The following is a 22,429-nucleotide window of genomic DNA, read 5'->3' as shown; positions in this document are numbered from 1 at the left end:
GCCATTCCATCATTCTATGAAGCCAGCTGATTCAGGATAGTAAGGAATATGGTAAAACCAGTGAATTCCATAAGCATGGACCCATTGCTGCATTTCATTTGATGTGAAGTGAGTCCCTTGATCTGAGACGATGCTGTGTGGGATACCATGACACTGGATAAAGCATTCCATAAGTCTGCAGATAGCAGTTCTGGCAGAAGCAGTGTGTACCAGGAAGGCAAATCCGTATCCAAAGTAAATGTTTATTCTACTAAGAACAAAATACCACCCCTTCCATGACAGAAGCAGCCCAATGTAATCAACCTGCCACTAAATTGCTGGCTGATCACCTCAAGAGATAGTATTATATGGAGGACTTCCAGCGTTGGTCTCTGCTGCTGGAAGATTGGGCACTCAGCAGTGGCTATAGCCAAGTTGGCCTTGGTGAGTAGAAGTCCATGGTACTCAACCTATGCATAACCTCCATCCTCCCACCATGGCCTATTTGTTCATGGGCAATGACAGGAGTGGCTAGGGAAATAGGGTGACTGGTTTCCACAGAACACATCATCCTATCCACTTGATTAATAAAATCCTTCTCTGCTGAGGTCACCCTTTGGTGAACATTCACATGAAACGCGAATATCTTCATTTCTTTGGCCCATTCAGAGAGGTCTATCCACATACCTCTTTCTCAATACCTCCTTGTGACCAATTTTCCAATCATGTTCCTTCCAAATCCCTTACCATCCAGCCAAACCATTGGCCACAGCCTATGAATCAGTATGCAGTCACAAATCTGTCCATTTCTCCTTCTAAGCAAAGTGAACAACCAAGTGCACTGCTTAAATTTTGCCCATTAGGAGGATTTCCCTTCCCCACTGTCCTTCAGGGAGGTCCCAGAAAGGGACTGTAGCGCTGTCGCTGTCCCCTTTCAAGTGTTGCCTGCATATCATGGAGAACCATTTGTAAACCAGGCACAAGTTTTCTCTTCTTTGGTCAGCTGATCATATGGAACTCCCCATGAGGACATAGGTGCAGACTGGGAAAGGGCAGATAATGTGACAGGAGTGGAGGCCATGTGCATTTAGGCCACTTCTTCATGCAACTTCAGAACCTGCTTGGGACTGATATTATATATACCACTTCCATTTAATGATGCAAGTTTGTGCAAGTCTGAGTTTATGGCTCTGTGGGTCAGACAACACCCAGTTCATTACAGGCAGCTCAGGCCACATGGTGACTTGGTGGCCCAGGGTTAAGCATTCATTCTCTAAGGCCCAATAACAAGCCAAAAGCTGTTTCTCAAAAGGAGAATAGTTATCCACAGAGGATGACAGGGCTTTGCTCCCAAATCCTAAGGGTCTACAATGTGATTCACCAATAGGGAACTACCCAAGACTCCAAACATCATCTCTACCTGTCACTGACACTTTAAGCACCATTGGATCATCCAGACCATATAGCCCAAGTGGCAGAGTGGCTTGCACAGCAGCCTGAACCTATTGCTGAGCCTTTTGTTCTGGGCCCCACTCAAAACTAGAAGCTTTTTGATTCACTGGATAAATAAGCTGGAGTAGCATACCCAAATGAGGGATATGTTGCCTCCAAAATCCAAAGAAGTTCAGTAAGCATTGTGTCTCCTTTTAAGTTGTGAGAGGGCCAGATGCAATAACTTATCCCTCTCTTTAGAAGGAATATCTCTACATGCACCACACCAACGGACCCTTAGAAATTTCACTGAAGTGGAAGGTGCCTGATTTTTCATTGGAGTAATTTCCAACTCTCTAGAACTCAAATGTCTCACCAATAAGACTAAAGTCATTGATTCTTCTTCCTTCTAGGTTACTCAGCATAATGTCATCAAAGTAATGGACCATTGTGATGTCTTGTGAGAGGGAAAGGTGATCAAAGTCCCTGTGGACTAAATTATGACATAGAGCTGGAGAGTTGATACACCCATGTGGTAGGACAGTGGAGATGTATCACTGGCCTTGCCACCTAAGGCAAACTGCTTCTGGTGGGCCGTCGAAACAGATATGGAGAAAAATAACTAACTACACCTAACTACAATGGGACTGATAGGACCTGTAATGGTAGGGCCCCTACCATATCCAGATCAATAACTACATACAAGGTATTAATTTACTCAAGCAATGAAACCACATCTGTAACAGCAGCTACAATCGAAGTCACAACCTAGTTTTCAGTAATTCACTGTCATTCTCCAAGATCCCTCTGTTTTTTACACAGGCCAAACAGATGAGTTGAATGGGGATGTGGTGGGAGTAACCAACCCTGTATCCTTGAAGTCCTTCATGGTGGCAGTAATCTCTGCAATCCCTCCAGGAATGTGACATTGCTTTTCATTTACTATTTTCCTAGGTAGGGGCAGTTCTAATGACTTCCACTTGACTTTTCCTACCACATTAGCCTTTACTTCACTAGTCAGGGATCCAATGTGGGGTTCTGCCAGTTGCTGAGTATATCTATTCCAATTATGCATTCCCAAACTGGGGAAATCCCTACAGAATGGGTTTAGGGGACCCACTAGACCCACTTGAACTGAACCTGAGCTGAGACTCTTTTAATAACCTGATCTCCATATGTCCCTACTCAGACTGGTGGTTCACAGTGACGTTTTGGTACTCCTGGAATTAGTGTCAGTTCAGAGCCAGTATCCAGAAATCTCTGAAAAATCTGATTATTTCCTTTTCCCCAATAAGCAGTCACTCTCATAAAAGGCTGTAGAGCCCTTTGGGTAAGGCTGGGAGAAAGATTAACAATATAAATTTTGTCAGTGTAGTAGGGTCCTTCCTCAAGGGAACCTAGCCTCCACTTCATTTAAGGGGTTGTGTGTCTTTAAACTTGCTCAAGTCTAGGAATTAATTGCAAGGCTGTGACTCCGTTTTAGTGATTTGAGTTAGACTGCCATTCCCTAGACCTAGAATTCTTCCATTTGTACAGATCAAGCAAATATTTGATAGATTTCCCATCTATATGATTCCTAGAGGCACCATGACTAAGTAGCCAATGCCATAAGTCCATATGAGTCAGGCTATTCTAATTACTGTTTTGACTCTGCTGTCCATTGTGTTAACCATATCCACCTTGTCTTTGTCAATTGAGTGCTGCCACTTGGCCCCTACCATTACAGGTCATATCAGTCCCATTGTAGTTAGGTGTCTTAATTAAGTTAGGGCAGCTCCCAGTATCAAATCTAACTTACATAAAATAGCAGCTACAGCAGTCTTCAAGATGCTGGGACTCCATTCAAAAATTTGTTCCTCATTGTTGTATTAAAAGGTATGTCCTTTGGGCACTCCATGTGTAGGTCTGTGGGTCTAACCTGATAAATCTACTCTAACATGTCAATTTCCCTAAGCCTTTGGATACTTTCTTCTACAGTATAGTAAGGCAGGTTTTGTATTTAACCTTGATTTATTTTAGTCCAGCATAATCCATGCTTCAGTGAACAAATCAAATAAACTATTAGATCCTTTCCTAACCTCTAAAGCTGAAACATTGAATGAGGAATCTGTGCTTAGTGGGCCTATATCAATAAACTCAGGCTGATCAAACTTTTTGTTCCTTGCACCATTATCCCACACCCTTAATATCTATTCCCACACATATTCCCCAGATTTTTGTTTGTACATATTAGAAAAGTCAAGTAGTTCTTTTGGAGTGTAGCATACCTCCTCCTGGGTCACACTTTGTACTTCACCTTCTGGGCCTTGCAGGGACTTAAGTTTAGTTATAGGTCTAGAAGCAAAAATGGATGATGGTGATGTCTTTTGAGAACATTCAGCAATGTCTTGTAAAGCATCTGCTTCACAACATGCCCCAGGCAATGACTTAGACACCTCCCCAGGTGTTGACTCACATGTTGCCCCAGGTAATATCTCCAACAAAGACTCTTCAGACACAGCTGGGTTAATCTCAGCAGATGATGTTGGAGGGGCTAATGGTTTTGCTGGCACTGGCAAATCATTGGAATTTAGGGGCTCAGTGTCTCCAGCTTCCTGATTATCTGCCCATCCAAATTTCAGGATCCCATTTCTTCCCAGTAAATGCCCTCCCTTTACTTCAGACGCCATTTGAGGTTGGAAATTCAATTGGTGTTGTAATTCAGCCACTCTTAGGATAAGACTCTGTTTTGATTCTCAGCAATATCAGCTCTCTTACTACAAGAAATAAGACTTTCTTTAAGGGAACAAGTGGCAACTTTGAGGTCATTTATGAGACAAGTGAGCTGTGACTCTGAAGCCCTGAGATCATCTCTTTCTTTCGCCACTTTCTCTAGTGAAAGTAGAACCAAGCAACCAGCTTCCTTATACTTCTCATTATGACAAACTTGTAGATAAGTATCTAACATGTGATCACCCAGAGCCTCGTCTGTCACCAATACTTGATCTGTTGGTGATATTTTGTGTATTTCTATTGCCACCTAATGCCATGGATTATCAGTGCCCTCCTTACTACTGGAAGCAGAGTCAACATCTTTAAGGCTAACCAGACTTAAGAACCAATTTAGAAAACTCATCTTTACAATTTTGTTTCTCTAGAACCACACTTGGTATTAAATGTCTTAAGCTGGGTTCTCTAGAGAAGCAAAACCAGTGAAGCATATATACATATATATACACATACATACATATGTATATATATATGTATACATATATACACACACATATGTATATATGTGTATGTTGTTATTAGTTGCCATTGAGTCGTCTCTGACTCATAGCGACCCTGTGTACAACGTAACAAGACATTGCTCGGTCCTTCGCCATTCTCACAATCTTTGCTATGCTTGAGCCCATTGTTGCAACCACTGTGTCAATCCATCTCGTTGAGGGTCTTCCTCTTTTTCTCTGACCCTCCACTTTACCAAGCATGATGTCCTTCTCCAGGGACTGATCCATCCTAATAACATGTCCAAAGTATGTGAGACAAAATCTTTCCATCCTTGCTTCTAAGGAATATTCTGGCTGTACTTCCTCAAAGACAGACTTATTCATTCTTCTGGCAGACCATGGTATATTCAGTATTCTTCTACAACATCACAATTCAAAACCAAAGAAAAACAATCTCGTTGCTGTCAAGTCGATTTTGACTCATAGCAAATCTATAGGACAAAGTAGAATTGCCCCATAGGGTTTTCAAGAAGTGGCTGGTGGATTCAAACTGCCAAACTTTTAATTAGCAGCCAAGCTTTTAACCACAATTCAAAGGTATGTGTGTGTGTATATATACATACATATATATTTGAGAGAGAGACAGAGAGAGATTTACATCAAGGAAATGGATCACACTGATGTAGAGGCTGGAAAGTACCAAGTCCATGGACATGGGCCAGATGTCAAGCTGAATACTTCTCCTCACTCAAGTAACTGCAGGGGCTGATGAACCCAAGATCAGCAGATAAGATGGCAGGCTGCTGGCTCCCGTCACAAGAACCAGAGGTCAGCTGATGATGAGCTGAATACAGGATCCAGAGCAGAGCAAAAGCCAGTGAATTTTGTCAGAAAGTCCATATATATTGGATGCAGGCCACACCTCCAAGGAAACTGTCTTTCCACTGATTGGCTGCTCATAGCAAATCTCATCATGGAAGTAATTACATCATTACATAATAGCCAAACTACATTATAACTGCCAAACCACTAAGAATCATAGCCCAGCCAAGTTGACAACCTTAACCATGACACTAGACTTAAAATGATGACAACCACCTATTTGTAATCAACTTAATAAGAAGACTCAATAGTCTAATTTGAAAACAGAAGTTTAGTTGTATATTTGCAGTGTAAACTAGCAGTCTCAACTCTTTTCTTTCTCAGTTAGCTTATTTTTATTTTTTTATTGTGCTTTAGATGAAAGTTTACAGAGCAAATTAGTTTCTTATTCAACAATTCATACTCAAATTACTTTATGACATTAGTTGCAATCCCTGCAATGTGTCAACCCTCTCCCTTTCCCCATCCCAGTTCCCCGATTCCATCTGTCAATTTTTCCTGTATCTTCCTGACTTGTGTGTTTGCTTTTGCGCAGGTGTTGCCCATTTGGTCTCACATACATGTCCTTCCTTGTCTTTTATTCTTGCTTTTGCCTTAAAGTTTATTTTATCACAGATTAGTATTGCCACTCTTGCCCTTTTTTGGTGACCATTTACTTGATATAGTTTTTCCATCCTTTGATTTTTAATATATTTAATATCTAAGATGTGTCTGTTGTAGACTACGTATTGATGGATCATTTTTTAATCCATTCTGCCACTTTCTGTCTTGTTACTGGTGCATTTAAACCATTTACATTCAGTGTGATTATCGATAGGTGTGAGTTTATTGCTGTCATTTGTTGTGCTTTTTTTTTGTGATTCTGATGTTTTCTTTGTTCCTCTTACTCTCCTGTACTGAGTTCCTTTCATTTGTATATTTTCTTTTCTTTTCTTTTGTTATTGCAGATTTTGTGTTTATCGAGTCTTTATGTTTTTCTTCTTTTTTGTTCAAATGAGTAGGTTTGTTAACTTTCTTTGTTGTTACCTTGAAATTTACCCTTATCTTCCTAAGTTTGAACCAGTCTTTTATTACTTGATATTGCCTTGACTTCCTCTCCATTTAAAAGTTCTGTGTCTACACCATTTATTCCCCTTTTTATTGTTTTGACGTTGTCATCATTTACAGATTGATGTCTCTGTTTTCCTGTTTTAGGTCTTTTAGCTTTGTCTTAGTATAGAGAGTTCTTTACCTAGGTTGATATCTGGCTGACACTGTCCTATGTCCTAGATTCTGGTTATTGTCTGATGTTGTTTGTTCTCTAACCAAAGGACTCCCTTTAATATTTCTTGTAAGTTTGGTTTGGTTTTTATGAATTCCCATAATTTCTTTTTATCTGTGAATGCTCCAATTTTGCCATCATATTTGAGAGAGTTTTGCATTATATATTATTCTTGGTTGGTAGTTTTTCTTCTTTCAAGATTTTATATATGTCATCCCATCGCCTTCTTGCCTGCATAGTTTCGGCAGAGTAATCAGAGCTTCCTGATTACTTACCTTTGTAAGTGACTTTTCGTTTTTATTGAGCTGCTCTCAGGGTTCTTTTTTTGTGTTTGGTTTTGGCAAGTGTGATTATGATATGTCTTAGAGACTTTCTTATGGGGTCTGTCTTATATGGGGTTTGTTGAACTTCTTGGATCAGCAACTTTTTGTCTTTCATGATATTTGGGAAGCTTTCTGCCAGCAAGTCTTCAATAAATCTTCTCTGTTTTCCATTTTCTCCCTCTGTTCTGGAACTCTGATCAAGTGCAGATTTTTGCTCTTGATTGTGTCCCACATAATTCTTAGGTTTTCTTCATTTTTCTTCATTCTTTTCTCTGATTTTTCTCAAACAAAGTGACGTACATGGATTTGTCTTCAATCTTGCTAATTTTGTCTTCCATTATTTCAAATTTGATCCTAAAACCTTCTATTAAGTTTTCTTTTTCTGAAATTTTGTGGCTTATCTTTTGGATTTCTAGTTGTTGTTTTTGCATGATTTCTAATTGTCAATTTATTTTGACATTTCGTTCTTGTATTATTTTATTGAATTTATCTATTGCTTTGTCTCTGTTTTTCCTGATTTTGGGCATATTTTCCTTGATCTCTTTCCTAATCTCTCGGAGAGCCCTAAATATTAGTCTTTTGAATTCCATATCAGGTAGTTCCACTGCGTTTTCTTTTACCAGAAGATCATCTGATTATTTTGGTCACTTGCTAGTGCCATCTTGTTCTGCTTTTTTATGTGTTTTGATATTATCTACTGTCTCTGAGACATTAAGGTATTATTTTCTTTATTTATTGATAGTACGTTTGTTTGTTTCATCCTACTTTTTGCTTTGTTTTGATATGTCAGGGCTGGCGAGCCAGTCGTGTATTGCTGCTTGCTCGTTTGTGGGCATGACAGTTCTCACTACCTTGTCCAGGTGAGCAGGGCAGCAGCAGGCAGGGTGAGCCTGCTTCACTCTACACTGGTTTGACAAGGTGGCTGAGGGCAGACTGGGAAGGTGCTATCTGCCTCCTGATGGTGGTCCAGCAGTTTGGGAGCTTTCACAGCTCTTCAACAGATAGGTGCAAGTGTTGGATGCAGAGTGGTATGTGTTCTTTTCCCACTATTCAGCAGTTAGTCAAGCGGTGGGGGGCGCAGCACAGGCCCATACAGCAGTGGGCCTGAGCACCCAGGATGCTCTAGCAGTGGTGGCACATTAGGGTCCAATGGGAACAGGGTGGTGTATGGGGCTAGGTGGGGAGAGGAGAAGGTAAAGAAAAGAGAGAGCAAGAGATAAAAATAAAAGGGTACTTGGTGGATGGGTGGGGCTGGAGCTGACCTAAGGAATGCGAGAAAGGAGAGGAGGGGGCATATGAGGCTAGGTGGGAGGTAGATTAGAAAGAAAGGGGAAGAAAACAAGGGCATGGAAGGAGCTGGTTAGTGGGGACTGGACATACCCAGGGTGGTGGTGAACCAGTATCTCTCTAGCTGAGCTGTGCAGTGTGGCCCATCAGGAAGTGGTTGAGGTAGGGTATGAGGCAGGATGGTGAGAGGTGGGAAAGCATGTTTTCCTGGTTACTGGATGTTCTGTCTCCTGTTGGGAGCTCCATGAAGTTGCCTTCCTGTACTCCATAACCAGGGTCATTGCTGGCTATGCTCCAAGATGGTTATGCTGTGCCGTGATAGCTGGCAGGGAACCTCCACTCTGTAACTCTCCTCATTATTTGTTCTCCATCAGTTTCTTCTTCCTTTCAGTGCTTCATCTAGTTCTTTATTCCTTCTTTTGATGCTTAGCATTCCAAAGTTGATATTTGTATTTGTTTTACTTAGTTTTTCTGCTCTTTGCTGCAGAAGGACAGCATTGTGCATCTGTCTATAGTTCCATGTTGGCTCTACCTCACAATCTTCACTCTTAACATTACCTCCAACAAAAAAGGACCTACGAAGTCCAGGTCAGGAGAAAGAATATCTTTCTGGTAGGTTGTGTGTAAGTTTCTAGTGGTCAGAGAGTTCTTGATAAGCATTTCTCAAAATTTCTGAGGTCTTCTAACATCTTTTTTCTGTTATCATCACTCTATTTTTAATTAAAGATACAGCTAGAAAAAAAGTGGGATGACCTTTGTAAACGGAATCTGCAAGTATCATCGGATCGTTGCTCAGCTTTACTTCAGGATATTTTTAGTCCTCTAGAAGAAGAAGTGAAGCAGAGGATTTATTCTAAACCAGGCGGGTATCACCTCTTTATTCAGAAGACACAAGAGCTGAAGAAAAAATACCTTCACGAACCCAAGAAGGGGATACAGGTAACCAAGATTAATTGTAAATTCTGGGAAGTTGCTGAGGTGCTTCTTTAGAACACCAGTGTGACCAAGGATAGTTGCACACAGATGATGCACCTTATTGTCTGCATAGCATTTACTCTTACTTTCAATAAACACTTACGTGGAGCCTGTTATGCCATATATGTCCTAGTTGCTCATCAAAGAGAGTGCACTCAACTCACATTTGAGTTATAAATTGAATTTTGAGATTACTTATCAGGATACCCCACTACTGTAGCAGACCATTTGATGTGGCAAAGGATAGAAACCAAATGATGTATTCATCCTCCAGCAAACTCACTCCATATGTAGCCACAATTTCATTAATAACTCCAAAGTTAGAGCCCTTAGTCTAAGAAGGACAGAGACTCTCTTTCTCTCAGTGTCCACATCAGACTTCTATAAAGAACTCTGCTTAGTGGAATGCTTTGATTGGCCAGACAGGGCATGTGCCCACCTGTGACAAGGAGGCTTGACCACGAGGCCTACCAGCCCCAAAAGAGCAGTCCCTAGGGAAAAGATAGTGGACCAATGAAAAGCAGGAAATGTTCACAGCCATTTCCCACTACTAACTCTGTGTTTTCTGGGTCCTAAGGCTGAAGAAATTCTGCAGAAATACTTGATGTCCAAGGATCCTGTTACTGATGCAATTCTACATACAGATCTGACTCTCACAGAAAAGGAAAAAGAGATTGAATGTGAGGAGCAAATCAATAAACTAGATAGCCGCAAATGCTCTTAAAATTTTAAATAATTTGGCCAAATAAACCTGTGATCATCAAAGTGAAGCAAGAACAGCTAAGATGTATCTTAGCTGAGGAAGTCATTTCTGAGCATGGCATAATACAGTCAGCAGGAAAAATTGTCAGAGGAAATTTTATCTATGAAGTAGCAACAACAACAAGTAAGTGCAGGAAGAAAAAAAGAGGTAACACTGCAACCCTACATGAATTTTCTTCTTCCTTTCCTCCTCAGTGGAACGTGTGAAAGCTGAATCTGCACAGGTTGCAGCAAAAATGTTGGAGGAAATGCAAATAAATCATCAGCAGATGACAGAACAGAGAGAAAAGAGTCATCAGGAGCATATGAAACAATTAACTGAGAAAATAGAGAGGGATAGAGTACAATTGTTGGCAGACCAAGAGAGGATTCTAGCTCTTAAACTTCAGGTATTTAATTGTGTCATTTCAGTTTTTCCTTCCACTGCTGCTAATCAAAAACACAGCATGAAGGTTATAGCTTTATCCCCAGAATAAGTCCTTTGCTAGCCTAGACACTCAAGTCAGCTGCACATTACCTTACTGCTTCTAATTCTACCCATTTCTTATCTTATACATGAACATTTGGATGGAATCTTTCATTATCACAACACTCAATAAACAGTGACTATAAATTACCAGGCCCTACACAAAGTGTTTTACATGCCTTGCATATTTCAATTTTTATTTTATAGCACAGGAACTATTACATACTCAGTTTTAAATGAGGAAATTGTAATTTCATGAGAGATAATGTTACTTTTCTGGGCAATACCTCATGAAAAAATATGTAGCCTGTTCTTCCTCCTTAGTGGAATCTATAGTAATTTTGTTTCTGTCATACCTGGTATGACTTTATCTCTGTAAGCTCCCTAATGAGTAGGAAATTTCCCAAACCATCCACTTACTTAACCACACGGATTAAGTGTCCAGTATTGCAGCACCTTCCTGTTCTTAGGCCCTACTCTCAATCTATGTTGAATCTAGCTGTTGTCTCAGAAATACAGAGTGAGTTACTGAAGGCCCTGATCTCATCAAATATTTCATCTTATTCCTCCCACCATATTTTAGAGGATTGAACTGAATTCCATAATCAGAAATCTTCCCTAATTCTGAGCACCATGTAGAAATATTCCCATTTGATTTCAACCTTCCTTCTAGGTCATATACATGAGAATAAATATTATACAGGTGAGAACTGAAGCAAAAAACAAAAAAAAGTGAAAATTAATATAAACTATTGTGTTCAGTGTGAGTTGAAGGGTACATGGATAGAATTCTAGGAAACCAGTATTTCAGAGACTATAATAAAAAAAGCAATTCTTAACCTAGAGAAAAGGTGCAAGAAAAATTAATAGCAAGGATAGAAGACTGAAAAGAAAGTGATATAATGGAAGTTAAAAGAGGAAAGCATTTCAAGAATGAGTGTCAAAAAGATCTTGAGGAATTAATGGAAGTACTGTATTATAAAGGAAACTAATTTGGTGATTTTGTTATAAAGTTTAGTGATCCTGTTTTATGCTGTGTGAGACTCAGTATCCTCTTTCCCTCCTTAGGAACAGGAACAATGTCTCAAGGCGGAATTCAGGGAGGAGAGAATAAAACTCCAGGAAGAGATCCAGGATCTTCAAATGAGAAACAGAGAGACAAGTCTATTGTGTATTATAATCTAATAATACAAAGAACAGAGCTTTCCTCTTCCACATCTTCTCACCAGGGCATAAGTTTGATGAGCAAATTCAGAACATTAGATAATTTAAATTATCTAATCATATCTGCTCCTTTTCTTTGAGCCATAAATTTGCAAAGATGCAAGTTAAGTGGGGAGTCAATGTGTTACCTACTGAGACTTTTCATTTCATACTTATTTTTAATACTAATATTAAAGATAATCATAAACTGGATTTGCAGTCATGCACATTGAGCCTAGAGAGACTGTAAAATTTGTAATTGGGATGCATTCTACAATGAGGAGATATTCGGCCAGTTCAATTCAGGGTTGACTTTTTCATCTTTACCCACACCTCCCTTTCATATATCCTCAACCTCGTGCTCTTAACCAAGGCTTTACTTGTGTCCTGTAATGGAGTTGGAGTGTTGGGAACATAGACAAAATCACAGGGAGACTAAACAAAATCTTTGTGAAAAATTAAGCATCATTCCTGCCAATTGTCAGTGGGTCACATAATGACTGCAATAAGAGGGAAGTCCTCATATGCCAACAATGTCAGAGACAACTAACCTAGCTTCAGAGTATAGACATTGTACAGCTCACAAATGGGTAGAGGCTATATGGTATTTAGGCACTGATGGGGCTCCAGGGTCCCGGCAGCAGGGAGAGCTCACATCTGGGGGGAGTGGATGTATAAAATGAGGTTCAGCCTTCTCTGTTCCTAGAAGCCCTTGGGTAATTACTCTCCCTCTTCCCAGACCTGGTACACCTGGGATCATTCAACTAGAGCAAGGACAGCAAACATGTCTTAGCTCCCAAAGCCCTTTCTGAGTGTGTATAATACAGCAAGTGGCATTAAGGTTACCCCCAAAAATGACCCCAGCGAACTTCCTATATGAAATAGTAACAATAACAAATAAGTGTGGGAGGAAGAAGAAAGCAAAACTGCAATCCTACATGATTTTTTTCTTCCTATTCCATTTCAGTGGAACATGTGAAAGCTGAATCTGTACAGACTCCAGAAGAAATGATGGAGGAAATAAAGTATCAGCAAATGATGGGACAGAAAGAAAAGAGTGACCAGGAGTATGTGAAGCAATTGATTGAGGAGATGGAGAAGGACAGGGACCAGTTACTCACAGAGCAAGATAAGACTCTAGCTCTTAACTCTCAGGTATCCAATTGTGTCATCTCAATTTTCTCTTCCACTCGCCCCATACCAAAAACACAGAGTAGGGGATGCATGACACCCTGAAAAATTTCTTTCTAATCCAGACACAATACTACATTTTTCATTCCCATTGTTTGGAATTCCACACCTACTGCCTCTTTACACAAGTAAATGTTTTTTAAGCAAATACTTCTATGGCCATGCTATGTCCCTGACATGTGGAGGTGAGCCATCTTGAACCATAAGGAGGCATGATAAAGGAAAGCTAAGCAAGAAACAGAAAAAAAACTAGTGCCCCTGATGACTTTGTGAGGCAGAGCCACGGACTCTCTTGGACAGTTATGAGAGAAGGAAATAAACTTTCAGCTATTTAAGCAATAGTTTTCTAGGGCTTTTCTATTACTCACAGATAAACTAAAACCCAAGCTGATACAGAATTTATGGTATAATGTTGGGACTCTATTATACATTTTATATCCTGAGCATTAAACTGGCACCAGACTTATTAAATATAATGAATAAGCAAATAAACATAAGAAATTGGATGGCATGTTATGGACTGTCACGACTTTCACAAACTATAACTTGACCTTACATCCTCTATGAGACACCAAATCTGTAAATAGACATGTTGGTCTAGAAACATCTCAGTAGCTTATAAAATGATGCTACAGAAATAAGAGGATCCATTCATATTATACTATCTATTATAGTGACTTCATATGTGAATAGTTATGAGAAATATTTTTTCTCTTCCTTTAATTTCTTCCCGGTTTATATATATATGTATATATATAGTTTTGGTTGTGCTTTCAATGAAGGTTTACATAGCAAAGTAGTTTCTCATTAAACAATTAATACACATATTGTTTTGTGACATTGGTTGCCAACCACATGACGTGTCAATACTCTCCTCTTCTCTACCTTGGGTTCCCCATTACCAGCTTTCTTGTCCCTTCCTACCTTTTTGTCCTTGCCCACTGGGCTGGTGTGCCCATTTAGTCTCGTTTTGTTTTATGGGCCTGTCTAATCTTTGACTGAATGGTGCACCTCAGGAGTGACTTCAGTATTGTGTTAAAGGGGTGTCCGGGGGCCATACGCTTGGGATTTCTCCAGTCTCCGTCAGACCAGTAAGTCTGGTCTTTTTTTGTGAGTTAGAATTTTGTTCTACTTTTTTCTCCAGCTCATTCTGGGACTCTCTATTGTGATCCCTGTCAGAGCAGTGAGTGGTTGTAGCTGGGCACCATCTAGTTGTCCTGTGCTCAGTCTGGTGGAGGCTGTGGTAGTTGTGGTCCTTTAGTCATTTGGACTAATCTTTCCCTTGTGTCTTTGATTTTCTTCACTCTCTCTTGCTCCAGATGGGGTGGGACCAGTGGACTATCTTAGATGGTCACTCATAAGCTTTTAAGATCCCAGATGCTACTCACCAAAGTAGGATGTAGAATATTTTCTTTATAAACTATGCTATGCCAGTTGAGCTAGATGTTCCCCAAGACCATGGTTCCCGGCCCTCAGCCCAGTAATTAAGTCCCTCAGGGAGTTCGGATGTGTCTGTGAAGCTTCTATGATCTTGCTTTGGTCAAGTTACGTTGACTTCCCCAGTATTGGTTACTGTCTTACCCTTCACCAAAGTTCCCACTTATCTATTGTCTACTGTTTCTCCCTCCCCATCCCTTCCCTCCATTGTAAACATCAAAGATTGTCTCTTTCTGTATGTAAACCTTTTCATTAGTTTTCATAATAGTGATTTCATACAGTATTTGTCCTTTTGTGATTGACTTATTTCACTCAGCATAATGCCCTCCAGATTCATCCATATTGTGAGATGCTTCGCAGATTCATCTTCATTCTTTATTATTACACAGTATTCCATTGTGTATATGTACCATAGTTTATCCATTCATCTGCTGATGGGCTCTTAGGTTGTTTGCCTCTTTGATATTGTGAATAATGCTGCAGTGAACATAAGTGTGCTTATTTCTATTTGTGTGACAGCTCTTATTTCTCTAAGATATATTCCTAGGAGTGGGTTGCTAGATCACATGGTATTTCAATTTCTATCTTTTAAGGAAGCATCGTATCATTTTCCAAAATTGTTGTTCTATTTTACATTCCCACCAGCAGTGCATAAGAGTTCCAATCTCCCTGCAGCCTCTCCAACATTTGTTATTTTGTGGGTTTTTTTTTTTTTTTTAATTCATGCCAGTAATGTCGGTGTGAGATGCTATCTCATTGTAGTTTTGATTTACATTTCTCTAATGGTTAATGATCATGAGCATTTCCTTATGTGTCCGTTAGCTGCCTGAATGTCCTGTTTGGTGAAGTGTCTGTTCATATACTTTGCCCATTTTTTAATTGGGTTCTTAGTCTTTTTGTTGTAGAGGTGTTGGATTTTCCTACAGATTTTAGAGATTAGAACTTTGTCAGATATGTCATAGCTAAAAATGTTGCCCCAGTCTGTATGTTCTTTTCTTACTCTTTTGGTGAAGTCTTTTGATGAGCATAAGTTTTTAATTTTTAGAAGATCTCAGTTATCTAGCTTATCTTCTAGTGTTTGTTTATTGTTAGTTATGATTTGTATACTATTTATGCCATGTATTAGGACCTCTAGCGTTGACTCTATTTTTTCTTCTAAGATCTTTATAGTTTTTGGTTTTATATTTAGGTCTTTGATCCATTTTGAATTAGTTTTTGTGTATGGTGTGAGGTATGGGTCCTGTTTCATGTTTTTACTGATGGACATCCAGTTTTGCCAGCACCATTTGTTAAAAAGACTGTCTTTTCCACATTTAATGGACTTTGGGACTTTGTCGAAGATCAGGTGACCATAGGTGGATGGATTTACATCTGAGCTCTAGATTCTGTTCCACTGGGCCATCAACGTGTCTGTTGTTGTAGCAGTACCAGGCTGTTTTCACCACCATAGCTGTAACAGGAAGTTCTGAGGTCAGGCAGTGCGAGTCCTCCTGCTTAATTATTTTTCTTCAGTAGTGTTTTGCTTATCCAGGGCTTCTTTCCGTACAAAGTTAATGATTAGTATTTCCATCTGGTTAAAGAATGATGTTGGTATTTGGATCGGGATTGCATTGTATTTGTAGATTGCTTTGAGTAGAAATGACATTTTCACAATGTTGAGTCTACCTATCCATTACATTGTATGTTTTTCTATTTATGTAGGTCTCTTTTGGGTTCTTGCAGTAGTGTTTTAGTTTTCTTTGTATAGGTCTTTTATGTCCCTGGTTAGATTTATTCTTAACTTTATTTTTTTTTAGGGACTATTATAAATGGTATTTCTTTCTTGATTTCCTTTTCATAGTTCTCTTCATTGGTGCATAAGAATCCAACTGATTTTTTATTTTTATCTTGTATCCTGCTACTCTGCTGAATCTTTCTATTAGTTCCAGCACTTTTCTTGAGGAGTCCTTTGGGTTCTCTATGTATAGGTTCATATTACCTGCAAGTAGGGATTGTGTTCCTTCTTCCTTACCAATTTGGATGCCTTTTTTTTTTTCCCCCCTTGCCTTATTGCTCTAGCTAGGACTTTCAGCCCAATGGTAAATGGGAATGGTGATAAAGGGCATCCTTTTCTTGTTCTTGTTCTCAGGGGTAATGTTTTCAGCCTCTCTCTGTTAAGAATGATATTGGTTTCGTATAGGTGCCCTTTATTATACTGAGCAATTTCCCTTCTATACCTATTTTATTGGAAAGTTTTATCAGGAATCAGTGTTGGATTTTATAGAATGCTTTTTCTGCATTGATTGAGATGATCATGTGATTCTTTTGTTTTATTTATGTGATGAATTATATTAATTGCTTTTCTAATGTTGAACCATCCTTGCATACCTGCGTACCTTTACAATCTCTTCTCTTGTTATGGGTCTGTTCAGATTTTTGACCTCATCTTGTGTTAGTTTAGGCAGATAGTGTGTTTCTAGAAATTTGTCCATTTCCTCTAGGTTTTCAAATTTGTTGGAGGATAGTTTTCCATAGTACTCTTTTATAATCCTTTTTATTTCAGTTGGGTCCATTGTAATGTCCCCCATTTCATTTCTTATTTGGGTTATTTGCATTTTCTCCTGTTTTTCTTTTGTTAATTTGGCCTATGGTTTGTCGATTTTGTTGATCCTTTCAAAGATCCAACTTTTGGTTTTGTTGATTCTGTCCATTGTTTTTCTATACTCTAATTTATTTCCACTCTGATGGCTATGGGCTTCTTTTGCTGTTCTCTTTCTATTTGTTCAAGTTGTAAAGTTAAGATTTTGATTTTGTCCTTTTCTTCTTTTTTGATGTGTGCATCTATTGCTATAAATTGACCTCTGAGTGCTGCCTTTGCTGTGTCCCAAAGGTTTTGGTATGATGTGTTTTCATTCTTATTTGATTCTAGGAAATTTTTTATTCCATCTTTGATTTCTTTTATTACTCAGTGGTTTTTAAGCAAGGTGTTATTCAGTTTCCATGTATTTGATTTTTTTTTCCTTACTCTTACTGTTATTAACTTCTAGTTTTATGGCATTGTGATCAGAGAAGATGCTTTGTATTATCTCAGTGTTTTGGATTTTGTTGAGGGTTGCTTTGTGGCCTAAGATATGGTCTATTCTGGAGAACATTCTATGTGCATTGGAAAAGAATGTATACTTTGTTACTGTTGGGTGGATTGTTCTATATATGTCTATAAGGTCTAGTTAGTTGATTGTGGTCTTTAGGTCTTCTGTATCTTTGTTGAATTTCTTTCTAGCTATTCTGTGCTTTAGTGAGAGTGTTGTGTTGAAGTCTATAATTATTGTGGAATTGTCAGTTTCTTTTTTCAGTGGTGTTAGAGTTTGTTTTATGTATTTTGGAGCTCTGTCATTTGGTGTGTATAGTCAAGAAAAATCATGCAGTTTCTCTATCAAGAAACTAATCAGAAAGAAAAAAAAATTTATTTGATGAAGCTGATTCAGACAAGCAAATTTTGGTAGTAGGTTGTGTAGCAAGACAGGTAGGTTGGTATTCAAACCTACTTCTGTCACTGACTGACTATACATGCATAAGAAAATCATTCAGCCTGTCTATACTGCCATTATACATCTACTAAGGAGCCCTGGTGGCATAGTGATTAAGAGCTTGGCTGCTAACCAGAAAATTGGCAATTTGAATCCACCAGCCACTCTTTGGAAACTCTATGGGGCAATTCTCCTCTGTTCTATGAAGCTGCTATGAGTCAGAATTGACTGAACAGCAACAGGTTTAGTTTTGTTTTTGTTTTTTTTAAAAAGAGACAAAGTTTGTTAAATTTTAAGATTCTTGTAAGGATCAATAAGATAATGTTGTAAGTTATCTGTACCATGGCTTGTCACCCCAAGGGATTCCATAATTAGAATATCATTTCCAGAGAAGTGAGTCATTGGAGACAAGTAATACCCTAAGTATTGTCCTCAATATCATTAAGCATTATAGGCGTGATGAAGGAAGAGCTCTATGATCAGCCAATGCCAAGCTACATACTTGTGCCTTAGAAGTGTACGAAAAGTAGAAGTTGATATAAGCAGGAAGCCAATATGCACATGACTTGAACAGCATTAGAGGTGACTTTGGGATCTTGTACTTTACTGATAAACTCTTCTGGGTTTGCAGGAAACCATGGCATTTAAACCCATCATGGAGGCCCCCATTTGTCTAATAGAAAACCAGAATGAACAGCTGATGGTGAATCCAAAAGCATTGAAGATTCTTGACAAGATTTCTCAGCCTGTGGTGGTGGTGGCCATTGTAGGCCCATATCGTACAGGAAAGTCTTACCTGATGAATCGCCTGGCAGGACAGAACCATGGTGAGTGTTGTTCTGGGGAAGCTGTCATTAGCTTGGAACCAGTGATAATGCAGGCTGATCACGCCTCCTTGGGGGTCATCTTGAGTAATAGCCTAACTCCTCCCAATAAATAAAATTTCTAATATTCACCACAAGATTTACAACCTCAATCCGATTTGTTGACAAAATCTCACTCTTTTCTACTGTAATAAAGATGAGTTCTCCCAACCTTATCAAAAGATCCACCCCACTGTTCCCATAAGTCTTACCAGTCTCTCCTGCTAAGGAGCTCAGCTTGACAATTATTTCATCTGTTTCCTGCATCATTTTGCTAAAACTACAGGGTCATTCCAAGTAGTATACAAATACAGTTTATTATGTCCTATATACAAAAATGAAAGGAAGAAGGAAATGAAGGGCCACTGCATATCCCACATCTCAATGAAGCTACCATGCTTTTTTTTTTTTTTTGCTCCATTTCATAGCAAAACTGTGTTAAGTTATACCCTCTTCTCTTTCATCTCCTATTAATCTTTTCAAGCTCATGAACTATGCAGAACAGTATGTAAAGCACAAATGTACAATAAAATTAATGAACATAGAGTAAACATTTGTGGAATCACTGCCAGGTCAAGAAACAAAGCTTTATCGACACTTAAAAGCCCATATCACACCCTGTTACAACCTCACTACAGCTCATCAGTATTTTGATTTTATGGTACTGCTTTTTTTTTTTCACTTTTTAGAAATGGTTTTATAATTTTTGTATGTATTTATTTAATAAAAAGATAAGTTTACCCTTGCTTTTAAACTTTATATTAATGGAATTGTATTGTATGTATTCTTTTGTGTATTGCTTGTTCATCTCATCAGGAGATTTATAGTATTCACCCACTTTATCATGTGTATCCATAATTTATTTCTTTTCACTATTGCATAGTATGCCATTCTACGAAAATGCCAAAATGTGTCCATTTATGGTTGATGAACATTTGTATTTTATGCAGTTTTTATCGTTTATGTATGAGGTTGTCACGAATTTTCGTGCACTTATAATCTTTACACATGTACACAGCTTCCCTTGTGTGATATTCTCAGAAGCAAAATTGCTAGGTTACAAATTTGTGTGTCTTCACCTTTCTATATAATTCCAAACAACTTTTCAAGCTTTATTTGCATTTTACACACTTATTAAGGGTAACTAAGTATTCTTTGCATCCTTGCCAATACTTAGTAATGTCAGTTTCATACTTTTGCAAATCTGGAGACTGTGTGTCCTTTGCCTCAGTATAAATAAGTTTGAGCTCCTTTTTACATATTTATTTGCACCTGGATTTCTTGTTTTGTGGTCTTTTTTATTTTGGATAATTTCTTTTGTTCTTACTGATGTTTCGGAGAATGCTTTCATGGTCCTGTTTGTCCTTTCGGTCTATGCAGGCCTTGAAACCATTTTTTCAAATCTCTTACTCCCTCTATTACAGGACCACTAGTAGTTGAACCTCTTGTCCACTAAACTCTCAGGGTCGAATCAATCTAACTCTCTTTCTTTTTCTCTTTATTGTCTTCTTTCCATCTCTCCACTTCCTTCATTTCCCCTTCTTCCCTTTTTTGCTTCCTAATCTCCCAATGATTTCTAAACAAAACATTTTCTCTCCTTCTTTCCTGTAGAGTAGTTTCTTGGTCACCACTCAGGAGAAAGCTTTTTTCCTTGCCTAGTGCAAATAAATTCATAAGGACTTAATTTTTTATGTATTAGAGTTTAGAAAATAAACAAAAAAATAATAATAATAATCTGAGAATCTGGACTATATGAAAAAGAACGGGACATTAGGATTGGAGGAAGATTCATTAACAACCTGTGATATGCAAATGACACAACATTCCTTTCTGAAAGCAAAGAGGACTTGAAGCACTTACTGATGAACACCAAAGACTACAGCTTTCAGTATGGATTACACCTCAACATAAACAAACAAACAAAAATCCTCACAACTGGACCAATAAGCAATATCATGATAAAAAGAGAAAAGACTGACATTATCAAGGATTTCATTTTGCTTGGATCCACAATCAACATCCAAGGAAGCAGCAGTCAAGAAATCAAAGTATTGCATTGGACATATCTGCTTCAAAAGACCTCTTTAAAGTGTTAAAAAGCAAAGATGTCACTTTAAGGACTTTAAGGACCAAGATGCACCTAAGCCATGGTGTTTTCAATTGCCCCATATGCATGCAAAAGCTGGACAATGAATAAGGAAGATCAAAGAAGAATTGATGCCTTTGAATTATGGTGCTGGAAAGAATATTGAATGTACCATGGACTGCCAGAAGAATGAACAAATCCATCTTGGAAGAAGCACAGCCAGAATGCTCCTTAGAAGCAAGGATGGCAAGATTTCATCTCACATACTTTGGATATGTTTTCAGGAGGTCTCAGTCCCTGGAGAAAAGACTTCATGTTTGGTAGACAGTCAGTGAAAAAGAGGAAGACCCTCAACAAGATGGAGTTACACAGTGGCTGCAACAATGGGATCAAGCATAACAACAGTTGTGAAGATGGCTCAGGACCAAGCAGTGTTTCATTCTGTTGTGCGTTCTGTTGTTGCTATAAGTTGGAACTTACTCAATGGCACCTAACAATACAAGTTTAGAGCCTCCAAAAGACAGATAACAGTGAGGGAGTTTCAACAACATCCTTTCTATTTTCTACTCAAAATAAAATCATGTAATAACCATGTAATTTCCCAGTGCTCTTCTGAGGAATTCTCTGAACTCAAAATGTTTTAAATACTTTAAAGGTGATTTACCACCCCTCCTATATTTTTTTAAGTATATAAAGAAACAGATTCATTCTAAAGCAATGTCCATGAGCAAGACAAAGTCACTACTTCTATCACCTTGGTGGTGACCTCCTTGCTTTCTTATACCTCTGATGATGACCTCCAATTATACTTTATCCTTTCTCACTAGGGGCACTGGAATTGGGCTTACTCTATATTAAGCAAGCAATAAAAAATTATCATGAAATAGAAGAGTACTGACCAGTTCATGCTTTTATACTCTCCCCTTGGAGAAAACACAGGATGTGAGAATTTAATAATGTGAGCCATGCTGAACTGTGCTCCTCTACGTATTTCATCACATCCTTTTCTAGTCTTAGTTGAAGGAGGCATTGCGTATGGCATATGTTCAAAATCTTGGAGTGTTGGACAGGACATAACTTCAAAATTCTGAACATGACCCTCAAATTCTCTTTCACTGTGGGTTTCATAGGTCTTTGCTACTTTCCCTTCTGTTATATTCCCATCCTGAGACAATGAAAAAAAAAAAATTGCTGTTGATTTAATTCCAACAAATGGCAACCCTATGTATCACAGAACTCATTATTTTCTTGAAGTGGAGAAAGGAAAAGATGAATATACAGAGGTAAAAGACGGGAGAAAATCCAGCAAAGTCTTGTGTATTTGTTCTGGTCCTGGCAAGACACAAATAACCCACTTAAGAGATCATTAAAGAACGTTTAATGGAGGGACTATTTACAGGGAAACTGGTAGGTCAAAGAGAATCAGTGAAAGTTGGGGATACATGAGAAAGTGGCTGAGTGAAAAGAGCTGTGACCTGAGGTAGAGGAACAGAGCTACTGGAACACTGCGGTCCAGCAGCAGCTGCTGGGAGGGGAGACATATGCCTGATTTCTAGTTGCTTGGTGGT

General features: G+C 38.6%; 1 protein-coding gene across 7 annotated transcripts in view; it reads left to right on the top strand.

The window, feature by feature from the left end:
* LOC101358841 (guanylate-binding protein 7) overlaps positions 1-22,429 on the top strand; it is a 66,580-nt gene that overhangs the window by 18,383 nt on the left and 25,768 nt on the right. For 4 of the 7 annotated variants that reach the window (XM_023733382.1, XM_023733378.1, XM_023733377.1 and 1 more), the window contains 7 exons: positions 283-423; positions 9,099-9,311; positions 9,925-10,027; positions 10,305-10,498; positions 11,644-11,746; positions 12,746-12,933; positions 18,544-18,739. In XM_023733382.1, the coding sequence (XP_023589150.1) occupies positions 283-423; positions 9,099-9,311; positions 9,925-10,027; positions 10,305-10,498; positions 11,644-11,746; positions 12,746-12,933; positions 18,544-18,739 (1,138 nt within the window). Of the gene's footprint in view, positions 1-282; positions 424-9,098; positions 9,312-9,924; positions 10,028-10,304; positions 10,499-11,643; positions 11,747-12,739; positions 12,934-18,543; positions 18,740-22,429 lie in introns of those variants that run through there. The other 3 variants (XM_023733380.1, XM_023733381.1, XM_004378782.2) reach the window with 3 other exon arrangements.

This window comes from Trichechus manatus, unplaced genomic scaffold (assembly GCF_000243295.1).
Source record: "Trichechus manatus latirostris isolate Lorelei unplaced genomic scaffold, TriManLat1.0 scaffold00058, whole genome shotgun sequence".
Lineage (NCBI taxonomy): Eukaryota > Metazoa > Chordata > Mammalia > Sirenia > Trichechidae > Trichechus > Trichechus manatus.
This window is presented reverse-complemented; position numbering and strand designations above follow the sequence as displayed.